This window comes from Heteronotia binoei, chromosome 19 (genome assembly GCF_032191835.1).
Source record: "Heteronotia binoei isolate CCM8104 ecotype False Entrance Well chromosome 19, APGP_CSIRO_Hbin_v1, whole genome shotgun sequence".
Lineage (NCBI taxonomy): Eukaryota > Metazoa > Chordata > Lepidosauria > Squamata > Gekkonidae > Heteronotia > Heteronotia binoei.
The window spans coordinates 35,052,103-35,064,439 of record NC_083241.1 but is presented as its reverse complement, the minus strand read 5'-3'; the positions used below and the strand labels follow the sequence as shown (position 1 = coordinate 35,064,439).

Genomic DNA, 12,337 nt, shown 5'->3' with positions numbered 1-12,337 from the left:
CTGAGGCAACTGCCCAGTGTACTCCAGTGAGCGAATTCTCTTAACCCTTTCAGATCCTCCTACATACAGGGTGACAATATCCAACAGTTGTGAGGAGAAAAAGGAGACAGTCAGCGTGGTGAGCGCTAGGCATGTCACAGTCTAACCCTCATCCGGTTTCAATCCTCACCCAGATATGGGCGGCCCTGCCCCTCCACTCCCGCAGCCTAATTTACCTCACAGGATTGTTGTGAGAACAAAACGGAGAACAATAACTATGTTGAAGGGAAGAATGGGAGACAATTGTGATAAATATAAAGTTTCTGTGGCAAGGAAAGGAAAGGAAAGGTCTCCTGTGCAAGCACCAGTCATTTCCAACTCTGGGGTGACATTGCTTTCAAGTTTTCATGGCAGACTTTTTACGTGATGGTTTGCCATTGTCTTCCCCAGTCTTTTACACTTTCCCCCCCAGCAAGCTGGGGACTCATTTTACTGACCTCGGAAGAATGGAAGGCTGAGTCAACCTTTATTTATTTATTTATTTACTTACTTTAAATTTCTATCCCGCCCTCTCTGCAAGCGGATTCAACTTTGGGCCGGCTACATAAATCCAGCTTCCGCCGAAATCGAACTCAGGTCATGGGCAGAGAGTTCAGACCACAGTACTGCAGTACTGCTGTTTTACCACTCTGTGCCACGGGGCCGCTTTTCTGTGGCAAAGGGAGATATTTGTCAGAGGGGTGATCCTACCCCTGTCCTACCACTCCACTAAGCAAAGTTTATTAAAATATCTGTACCCCCACATTTCCTTTTGGCTCAGGTTTGGAGACTTTCTTCAACTTAAGTGGCTCTTCTGCCAACTGGAGAAAGTTTTCTAAGAGGATAAAAATATAAGAGAAGCCATGTTGGATCAGGCCAATGGCCCATCCAGTCCAGCACTCTGTGTCACATAAGAACATAAGAGAAGCCATGTTGGATCGGGCCAGTGGTCCCTCCAGTCCATCATTCTGTGTCACACAGTGGCCAAAACTCCAGGTGCCATCAGGAGGTCCACCAGTGGGGCCAGAACTCTAGAAGCCTTCCCACTGTTTCCCTTCAAGCACCAATCACTGCCCCACATATAAGAACAAAGAGAAGCCATGCTGGATCACGCCAATATCCCATTCAGCCCAACATTCTGTGTCACACAGTGGCCAAAAAACCAGGTGCCATCAGATGGTCCACTAGTGGGGCCAGAATTCCAGAAGCCCTCCCATTCTTGCCCCCCAAACACTAAAAATACAGAACATCACTGCCACAAACACAGTGTTCCATCTATGCATTACAACAAATTCCACTTATAGACCTCTGCTCCATGTATTTCTCCAGTCTCTTCTTGAAGCTGTCTGTGCTTGTAGCCACCACCGCTTCTTGTGGCAGTGAATTCCATGTGTTAAGGACTCTTTGATTGGCTGATTGGATCCATCCCCAAGACCTGAGTTCTAGTCCCGCATTCTGCACCGTTGTGCCATCTCCTGTCTTTTCCTCACCTTGTCTGAGCTACTTTGCCTTGAATAGATTTTTAAAAATATATCTCATCATTTCAGCTTGTGTTCTTCCATCACCGTGCTCTGGGACAAAAGATCCCAATTGCTTACAGGGGGGGGAAAAAAATCTTCTGTTGTAGCAACAGTAGCTACCAAGGTGAGCTGCCAACGGACCTGGGAAACGGGCATTGTCTGCCAACCGCCAGCTTGCCCTGCCCACAGGAGGATTCTGTTTTCCTTACCCATATTGCTATCCACCTTTGTAAGTTGCAAGTCTAGCTGACTTTCTTTGCCATCCGCACTTCTCTCCCTCAAGGGTGGATGGGCAGGCAGGTGGGTGGGGTGCATATCAGAGTCTTTTTTGGAGCTTCACGTTTGAACTGCCACTTGGTCACTTGAGGGAGCTGGAGGACAGGTGTGTGTGTGTGTGGGGGGGGGGGGTGTCTGTTTGCTTTGCGGTTCTGGCACTCACTCACAGTGTCCTCTGGAGGCTGCTGTTTGAAGCGACAAACACCCGGCAACAAACAGACCTTGCTAATCCAAACTCCACCCTGCTCGGGGTAGAGTGCTGCCACATCTGGACTCTCAGTCCCGGAGGTCTTTCCCCCCTGGTGGAACAGCTTAGCGCATTCCTTCAAAACTCCAGATGACGTTGTACTACCGGCCTTTCTCCTCGACTGTGAGTAGCCGGGGCTTCGAGGGCAGGAAGGGGTGGTTGTCTGTGGGGCTTTTCTCTTTTTTTTGCCGTTTCCATAACTCCAGTTGGATGACGAATCGTTTGACTGAAAAGGCCTTTCTTGGCCAGGCTTCTTTCACACACGCTGTAATTTACATCAGATTGGAGTTAGAACATTTCCCACAATTCCAAGCAGTGGGATTTCCAGTGGGTGCTCTAATGGGTTTTAATTTCTGTTGTTTTTGCAAAACATGATGGGTAGCCATGTTTGTCTGTCGGGAGCAGTAGAAAGGAGCAAGAGTCCAGGAACACCTTCAAGACTAACAATCTGTGGCAGGGGAGGAACTTATGTGAATCACTGGATGAGCCATTGGCCTGATAAAACATGGCTTCTCATGTGTTCAGCAGTAGCCACAAGGTCTCAATGCAGCACTCTGGGGCCATGACGCTCTGTATTCTTGATGCTCGGGAGGCAAAAGTGGGAGAGCTTCTGGAGTTCTTGTCCACTGGTGGACCTCCTAATGGCGGCTGTGTGACACAGAGTGTTGGATTGGATGCGCCAATGGCCTGATCCAACATGGCTTCTCTTATGTTCTTCTGTGATGTTCTTGGTGCTTGGTGGGACAAAAGTGAGAGGGCTTCTGGAGTTCTGGCCCCAGTGTTGAACCTCTTGATAGCCCCTGGGTTTTGGCCACTGTGTGACACAGAGTGTTGGACTGGATTGGCCAACGGCCTGATCCAACATGGCTTCTCTTCTGTTCTTACGTTTGCACCAGTCCACACACACACACCCCCCCCACATCTAAGCTGTGTGCATGAGTGGCCACTTGTTAATGAGGAAGTCATCCTCAGCATCGATCTGCCCCTTGCCCATTTGAAGATCACAGCAGTTATACTCTGCTCAGGATGTGAACTCCTTTGCTCAGGAAGGGGGAAAAATTAGAGGGAGCATTGGTTTGCACCATCAATCTGCATGACTTGGGGCAGATTCTTTCCGCTCTTTCACATGGGAATACCACACTGCAGAGCTTTTTTTGCAGCAGGAACTCCTTTGCATATTAGGCCACACACCCCTGGTGTAGCCAATCCTCTTGGAGCTTCCAGGGCTCTTAGTACAGGGCCTTCAGGAGGATTGGCTACATCAGGGGTGTGTGGCCCAGGGGTGGAATTCTAGCAAGAGCTCCTTTGCATATTAAGCCACACACCCCTGATGTGGCCAATCCTCTTGGAGCTTCCAGGGCTCTTAGTACAGGGCCTTCAGGAGAATTGGCTACATCAGGGGTGTGTGGCCCAGGGGTGGAATTCTAGCAAGAGCTCCTTTGCATATTAGGCCACACACCCCTGTTGTAGCCAATCCTCCAAGAGCTTACAAGGCTCTTTTTTATAAGCTCTCGGAGGATTGGCTACATCAGGGGTGGGCGGCCTAATATGCAAAGAAGCTCCTGCTAGAATTCCATCCCTCGTGTGGCGTAATAGGCAAAGGAGTTCCTTCCAAAAACCCTGCCACGCTGGCTTTTGTCCTAGTTTGCTGCATATCCTTCTGCAGTTCTTGAGCATCTGTTTGTCAGGGCCCAGAGAATGTCCTTATTGCGGATCTCGGGAACACCCTGAATGACAAAATGAGAACTGACGGGCTTCGCGATCATTGCTTGGGCATGCTTTACGGTGACTGGCTTCCTTCTCTCTCCTAGCTGCACAAAGACGAGAATGCCTTCCCTCCCCATGATGCTGTGGCAGGGATTTTGCCGGACAAACAGCTCTACACTAGGTGCGTCCAACCTCGGACGGGATCCGCCATTCCGATGGCACCCCCATTTCCTGGGCCCTCTCCTACTACAGTGTCGGGTTGTCAGCTCTGGGTGGGGAAAGATCTAGAGATTGGGGAGGGCGGCGCCTGGAGGGCGGGGTTTAAAGAGGGGAGGGGCCTCTGCAGGGTAGAATGCCACAGAATCCACCCTCCAGCCACTTCCTCCAGGGGAACCAATCTTGGTTGTTTGGAGATCAGTTGTAATAGCAGGAGATCTCTAGGCAGTGTCTGGAGGCTGGAGACTATCTTACATCGTCCTGGAGTTGCATCTTGTATTCCTGAGCTGGACTATTTCAGCTAAAGTGACTCCTTAATATGACTTTTTTTTCATTTAATCAAACTTTATTTAAAAGAGTAAATACCTTCTAAAATTTTGGGATATGACTTTAAGAAAGTTGCAGAGACTTTTCTGCTGGGATTACAAATGGAAAAATTTCCAAAAGAAGATAGAACTCTAATTTGGTACTTGCTCTCAGCTGCTAGGACATTGTATGCGCAGTTGTGGAAGCAAGAAAAAATACCAGAGAAATGGGATTAGATTTTGAAAGTTTTATCGTAGAGTGAGATGAACAAATTAACAAGAACTTTAAGAGATTATGATTTGGATGTGTTTAAAAAGGAGTGGAAGAAATTTAGAGGATATATAGAGAAAGAGTGGAATGTAAAAAGACATTGGACAATTTTTTAACATGAATATGAGAAAAGAAAGATATTGAACTTTGATTGGTTTACGGTACCTTTATAACTGAACTTAAGGATATAACCTCGGCGGGAGTCAGTTAACGGAGGGAGGGGGGATTGGAAAATATCATATGGGTTAGAGATAGTAATGATATAATTAGATATTGTTACCATATGCTATCAATAAATTGTTTAAAACCAGAAGAGTAAATACCAAAATATACATAACTTTCTTCGTATACCGGACATTGGCAAATAGAAGAACAAAGTACATTTTCAAAATCTTGGGGAGGGGCGGGGAGAATATTATCCATTCTGGTGACCATATAAATAGTGTTGGGTGCATTCATAAAAATACAAAGAAAGAAAGAAACACAACTTTTTTTAAAAAAAGCCACCTTTCCTGATCCCGCTGGAAGAGGCTATTACAGTTGTCTGCACGGCAAGAATTTTTCTCTCTCTCTCTCACTCTTCTAAAGTCTGTTAGGGCTGAGCAGAAAATGGGGTGAGCTTGCAACTGAGAAAACATTCCTCCGTTGCAAAACACTCTTCTTCCTGCAAACGTTTGAGAAGGAGGCTTGAGAACTGGGAGGGAAATATTCCCCAAAAGGGGTAACAGCGGGATGCGTCATTTTAATACTGTTGTGCTGTTTTGTATTTTGTAGCTCTTTCCTCCAGGAGGTCCCAGATGTGGTGAGAATTTTGCTTTCTTTTTAAAAAAAAAGATCTGAAGGGAGGGGGGGTACGGTATAAATGCCAGCGGCGGGGTGAAGCAAAGTGAGGCAGGTTGGTGTGGCACCAGTGGATAAAGTGTTGTTTTGGAGAGGATAAACTTTATATACCCATAATTCTCGCCGTTGGCCTTCGTAAAACCACTCTTCAGGGCTTTTGGGGTAGAAAAAGCCCAGCAGGAACTCATTTGGGAAGGGACGGTGGCTCGGTAGAGCATCTGCTTGGTAAGCAGAAGGTCCCAGGTTCAATCCCCGGCATCTCCGACTCAAAAGGGTCCAGGCAAACCGGCGTGAAAAACCTCAACTTGAGACCCTGGAGAGCCGCTGCCAGTCTGAGTAGACAATACTGACTTTGATGGACCAAGGGTCTGATTCAGTAGAAGGCAGCTTCATATGTTCATATATTTGCATGTAAGGCCACACCCCCTAACATCACATAGGGGTTTTTTTGCAGAAGAAGTCCAGCAGGAACTCATTTGCATATTAGGCCACACCCCTGACACCAAGCCAGCCAGAACTGCATTCCTGTTTTAAAAAAAAAAAAAAAGCTATGCCGTTCTTAAGGTGGCCAACTTTTGCACATTGGTTCGGTCGATAAGGAAGCAGACGCTTTGATCTTTCTTTAAATTAACTGCTTTGTATCACTTGAATTGGAGAGCCCAGGCTAGCTCGATCTTGTCAGAGATGTAGAAGCAGTGACCACTGGACTCCCCAGCCACAGGGAGCAATCCCAAGGAAGACACTCGAAACAGGCAGCAGGTTACACAAACTGTATTGGGTTCAGGCAGGTAACAGAGTCAATAGGCAGCCCAAGAGTCATACACTTACACACAAGTAGAGCCAGGCCGAGGTACAAATACAGAGCCCAAGAGAAGAGTCATGACACGGTCCAAAGTCATCAATCCAATATCCATCCAAACAGCATGCCACGCTAGTATCGTTCTTTCCCTAACCCACAGTGAACTGGTAGCTGGCTACTGCGTTTCTAGTGGTCTTAGCCAATCACAATGCAAACTGGTTAAGTGGCCTACATCTGATGACAATGTACCACCTGTAGTCAAGGATGACTCAATCCCTGACAGTTCCACGCCTCCTTAAAGGAATAGGACATTGTCAGATCTGGCGGGGTCGGCCATGACTTGTCTTTAGTTGGGAGACCTCCGAGGAGTACCAGGAAGGGACGCAAAGGCAGGCAATGGCAAAACACCTCTGAATGTCTCTTGCCTTCCAAATGTCGCTGGGGCCACCCTGTCCTGGATAGCGCAGTCTTCTCAGATCTTGGAAGCTAAGCGGGACTGACCCTGGCAAGTATTTGGATGGGAGACCTCCTTGGAAAACCAGAGCTGGGAAGCAGAGGCAGGTTACGAAGCTACTTCTTGAAACACCCGCCAAGCCCCAGTACGAGTCGCCGGAGGTCCCCATGACATCTAGGCATGGACACAACGCATGCACACACACACACACACAAAGCAAAACAAACAAAACCCAATATGCTTCGCTGTAAGTCAGATGTTTGAGGGCACCCCCCCCTTTAAATTAGCGTTTAATGAAGTTGAGGATATGTTTGTCTTGAGTTTGGGCTCTTACGTTGGTGCTGGCTGGTCTCGGATCATAATAAATGAAATGAGCGTTCTGGATGTGGAAAAGCACAAGCCAAGTGTTGGATAGTTTTGTGTGTCCGGTCACCGTCTCTCAGCCAATTTAACCTCAGAGCATCTGGCCATGCCCTGATTCTTAGCCTGAGATCTAGCAGCTGTATCTCTCCCCCCCCCCCCCCTGCACCCCGCTCTCCTTTCAGGGTAAGCACACCCTCTCACATCAAAATAACGTCAGATGCAATATTTCTTGCAAACTATCCAGAAAACTTGCAAATATTTTCCCTAGCAGGGATGCGATGCCCTAGAGGCCATCCTCCAAAGCTGGCGTTTTCCCCTGGGGAACTGATCTTTGCCGTCTGGAGTTTAGTTGTAATTCTGAGAGGAAAAAAAATCTCTTGTCCCTACCTGGAGGTTGGCAACTCTGTGATGCTTGTCGTTCTGGTGGGCCTTATTTCACCTGAAGTGATTTTCATAGGTCCTTAGATGGAATTGTGCGGATGGTTCCTAGCAACCGTGCGTGTGTGTGTTTGTCCATTAGACTTAAAGGGCTTAGACTAGAACAGGGGTGGCCAACTGTGTGCCTGCTGAATGTTCTGGTGTAGAGTCAGTTTGGCGTAGCGGTTAAGAGCAGTGGACTCTACTCTGGAGAACCGGGTTTGATTCTCTACTGATCCTCCACATGCAGCCTGCTGGGTGACCTTGGGTCAGTCCCAGTTCTCTCAGAGCTCTCTCAGCCCCCACCTACCCCCACAAGGTGTCTGTTGAGGGGAGAGGAAGGGAAGACGATTGATCGTACGCTGCTCTGAGACTCCTTCAAGCAGTGAAGGGCAGGGTATAAAACCAAACCCCCTCCTCCTTTTCCTTCTGCGGGGGAGGCCAGTAGATCTTCTGGTTGGCCTTTGGAGATCTGACAAGGTACTTCTAGGTGAGTGTTTTTTAAGCTAGCTCAATCTGTATACTTATGTGTATGCAAGGGAATACTTTTAACCATAGTTTCATTCTTGAATGCAAACAGAGCTTTTCTCTGAAATGTTAAAGAGCTACAGAGTCTCACTCCCTAACACATTGTGGGTGGTTCTACCTCCTGCAACCTCCATTTTGTGATTGAGCTCACCACCTGGTGTCAGATTTCCACGTGTGCCCCCAAGCTCAAAAAGTTTGGGACCCCTGGATGAGAATAATTTTGCACGCTTCTCAAAACATGACAGGCAAAGTACAGCAATAGGAAAAGCATTGAACGCTGGATTTTTTTAAAAAATTTTTAATTTGAAGCGGAATGCTGCCATCTGTAGGAAATTTGCAGGAATGTCCTGGGCACCTGGTATATGAAATGTTTTTGGCTCCCACCCAGTGTATTTGTCTGTTGTGAAATGGTGGAGGTTCAGAAAAATGCCACAGGTGAGAAGAAGAAGAAGAAGAAGAAGAAGAAGAAGAAGAAGAAGAAGAAGAAGAAGAAGAAGAAGAAGAAGAAGAAGAAGAAGATGATGATATTGGATTTATATCCCGCCCTCCACTCCGAAGAGTCTCAGAGCGGCTCACAATCTCCTTTACCTTCCGCCCCCACAACAGACACCCTGTGAGGTGGGTGGGGCTGAGAAGGCTCTCACAGCAGCTGCCCTTTCAAGGACAACCTCTGCCAGAGCTATGGCTGACCCAAGTCCATTCCAGCAGGTGCAAGTGGAGGAGTGAGGAATCAAACCCAGTTCTCCCAGATAAGAGTCCGCACACTTAACTACTACACCAAACTGGCTCTCCAAATACTGACTAAATACTGCAAAGATGGGAAGGATTCACAAAAGGAGTCAATGCCTGCAAACCCGTTGTTGTAATATGTTAAAGGTTTCATGACAATTTTTGAAAATCAGTTAGTGGTTTGATATAACAGAGGGACCAGTCACTGAGCATGCCAAAGCCAGAGAAGTATTCTATATAAAATAGCATCAGGTACTGGAGAGATTATAGAACCGCTTGTCGTAAGAACATAAAAGGAGCCCTGCTGAATCAGACCAATAGTCTACCTAGTCCAGCATCCTGTCTCACATAGTGACCAGCCAGTTCCTCTGGGCAGCTGACAACAGCCGAGGCCATTAGAATATCAGAAGAGCCCTGTTGGATCAGACCAGTGAGGGTCCATCTAGTCCAGCAGCCTGTCTCACACAGAGGTCAACCAGTTCCCCTGGAGGGCTAGCAACGGGGCACGGAGGCTGAGGCCCTCATAAGAACATCAGAAGAGCCCTGCTGGATCAAACCAGTGAGGGTCCATCTAGTCCAGCCTTCTATCTCACACAGAGGTCAACCAGTTCCTCTGGAGGGCTAGCAACGGGGCACAGAGGCTGAGGCCTTCATAAGAACATCAGAAGAGCCCTGCTGGATCAGACCAGTGAGGGTCCATCTAGTCCAGCATCCTATCTCACACAGAGGTCAACCAGTTCCCCTGGAGGGCTAGCAACGGGGCACAGAGGCTGAGGCCCTCATAAGAACATCAGAAGAGCCCTGCTGGATCAGACCAGTGAGGGTCCATCTAGTCCAGTATCCTATCTCACACAGAGGTCAACCAGTTCCTCTGGAGGGCCAGCAACGGGGCACAGAGGCTGAGGCCTTCATAAGAACATCAGAAGAGCCCTGCTGGATCAGACCAGTGAGGGTCCATCTAGTCCAGCCTCCTGTCTCACACAGAGGTCAACCAGTTCCCCTGGAGGGCTAGCAACGGGGCACAGAGGCTGAGGCCTTCATAAGAACATCAGAAGAGCCCTGCTGGATCAGACCAGTGAGGGTCCATCTAGTCCAGCCTCCTGTCTCACACAGAGGTCAACCAGTTCCCCTGGAGGGCTAGCAACGGGGCACAGAGGCTGAGGCCTTCATAAGAACATTAGAAGAGCCCTGCTGGATCAGACCAGTGAGGGTCCATCTAGTCCAGCCTCCTGTCTCACACAGAGGTCAACCAGTTCCCCTGGAGGGCTAGCAACGGGGCACAGAGGCTGAGGCCTTCATAAGAACATTAGAAGAGCCCTGCTGGATCAGACCAGTGAGGGTCCATCTAGTCCAGCAGCCTGTCTCACACAGAGGTCAACCAGTTCCCCTGGAGGGCTAGCAACAGGGCACAGAGGCTGAGGCCCTCATAAGAACATCAGAAGAGCCCTGCTGGATCAGACCAATAGTTCATCTAGTCAAGCACACACAAAACCCCTCATCCCTTGAATGAAACTTTGTTGGTCTCAAAGGTGCCCCTGGACTCAAACTTTGTTCTTCTGCTTCAGACCAACATGGCTGCTCACGTGGATCTCTTCTCATCTGTCAGAGGGAGAGATTTAGAAATCTTTTTTAAAAAAACGTATCGAAGCTAGGGCTGCTAAGCCCCCGGTCCGGGTGGGGGTTCTCCCACCTGGGAGGTTCCCAACCTGCCGGCCCCCACTGCCCCAGCAACGGGAACCTCCCCCGACGTTGCCGGCACGATGGCGTCATCCACAAATGATGTAATCGTGCTGCAACGTCACACACTGGTCTAGGGTTGCCAAGTCCAATTTAAGAAATACCTGGGAACTTTGGGGGTGGAGCCAGGAGACTTTGGGGGTGGAGCCAGGAGACATTAGGGGTGGAACCAGGAACAAGGGTGTGACAAGCATAATTGAACTCCAAAGGGAGTTCTGGCTATCACATTTAAAGGGACGGCACACCTTTTCAATGCCTTCCTTCCATAGGAAATAATGAAGGATAGGGGCACTTTCTTTTGGAGCTCATAGAATTGGACCCCCTGGTCCAATCTTTTTGAAATTTGGAGGGTATCTTGGGGAGAGGTACTAGATGCTGTACTGAAAATTTGGTGCCTCTACCTCAAAAAACAGCCCCCCCCAGAGCCCCAGATACCTGCGGATCAATTCTCCATGATTTTCTATGGGAGTAAATCTCCATAGGGAATAACAGAGTTCCCAGCAGACATTTCCCTCCCCTCCCCCCGCTTTCTGACGATCCTGAAGCGGGGGGAGGGCCTCCAAACCGGGAGATCTCCTGCCCCCACCTGGGGATTGGCAACCCTGCACTGGTCACTCTAGGCGTTTCCAGGAAAAAACTACGAAGGGCCGGTGCGTGGGAGTAGGCAAAGTAGGCAGTCACCTAGGGGGGACCACTGGGCGCCCCCTTCCTGACACATGACTCTGGCTCCTGACCGCCGTCGCCTTGTCCTCTCCCGTCACCAAGCTGCCCTCAGCAAAGCCAAGCCACCCCCCTCTCCCCGATGTGTGACTTGGCCTCCCACCTCGTCCTATCCCGCCACCCTCCTTCCTGGCGTGGCCGGCAAGCACTTCTTCTCACAATTTTTTTTTTATAACATCACATTTTTTTTTTTTTGGAAAATTAAAATTAAAAATCAATAAATTAAAAAAGTGAAAAGTTTCAAGTTTGGCGCTCTTCAATTCCCCTGTATTTTTAAATTAAATTAAAATCCCCCTATATTTTTAATAATGGGGGAGGGCGCTAGTGGGTGATTCACCTAGAGTGCCAGGAAGCCTAGCGCAGGCTCTGACTCTGTGGTTTCCCCAGATGCTCTGGCATTTTGGGAGGGAAAAACTCCACGGTACCTATTGTACCATAGAGTTTTCCCTCCCGAATTGCTAGAGCGTCCGAAAAAAACCCATAGAGTTTTCCCAGAGACGCCTAGAGCACCCAGTGGGGGGGTGGGACTTGACAACCCTAAAAGAAGCCTTGGCAACCCTAATAGAAGCTGATCATTTTGGCCAAGGTCTTGTACAAATGCCACACCCTTTCACTTCCTGTGGGACTTTATAGCACACAGATTGTACATCAGTTGTACTCTATTCTGTTGTACTTGATTTTTGTAGGAAAAAAACCAACAGAAACCTATTTGCACACCCTCTGAGGGCACCATTGTTTCACACAGGGCTTTTTTGTAGAAAAAGCCCAGCAGGAACTCATTTGCATATTAGGCCACACCCTGTAATGCCAAGCCAGCCGGAACTGCGTTCCTGTGTGTTCCTGCTCAAAAAGAAAAAAAACCTGATTCTAATGCTGCTTGCCCTAGAAGTAGGGTTGTCAAGTCTGAACTGGGAAATTCCTGGAGATTTTGGGAGGTGGAGCCTGCAAAGTGAGCTTCAGGGAGGGGGGTCTCAGTGGGGTAAAAAAAAGGTAAAGCACCAGTCGTTTCCGACTCTGGGGTGACGTTGCTTTCACAATGTTTTCACGGCAGACTTTTTTACGGGGTGGTTTGCCATCGCCTTCCCCAGTCATCTACGCTTTCCCCCCAGCAAGCTGGGGACTCATTTGACCGACCTCGGAAGGATGGAAGGCTGAGTCAACCTGGAGCCGGCTACCTGAACCAGCTTCCG

The 12,337-nt window shown here is 48.6% G+C and overlaps 1 protein-coding gene across 1 annotated transcript in view; it reads left to right on the top strand.

Annotated features, from left to right (window-relative positions):
• Positions 1-12,337, top strand: part of CCDC33 (coiled-coil domain containing 33) — a 77,932-nt gene that overhangs the window by 46,745 nt on the left and 18,850 nt on the right. The window contains exons 3-4 of the mRNA XM_060259990.1: positions 3,873-3,949; positions 5,335-5,362. Coding sequence (XP_060115973.1) covers positions 3,873-3,949; positions 5,335-5,362 — 105 coding nt within the window. The remainder of the gene's footprint in view (positions 1-3,872; positions 3,950-5,334; positions 5,363-12,337) is intronic.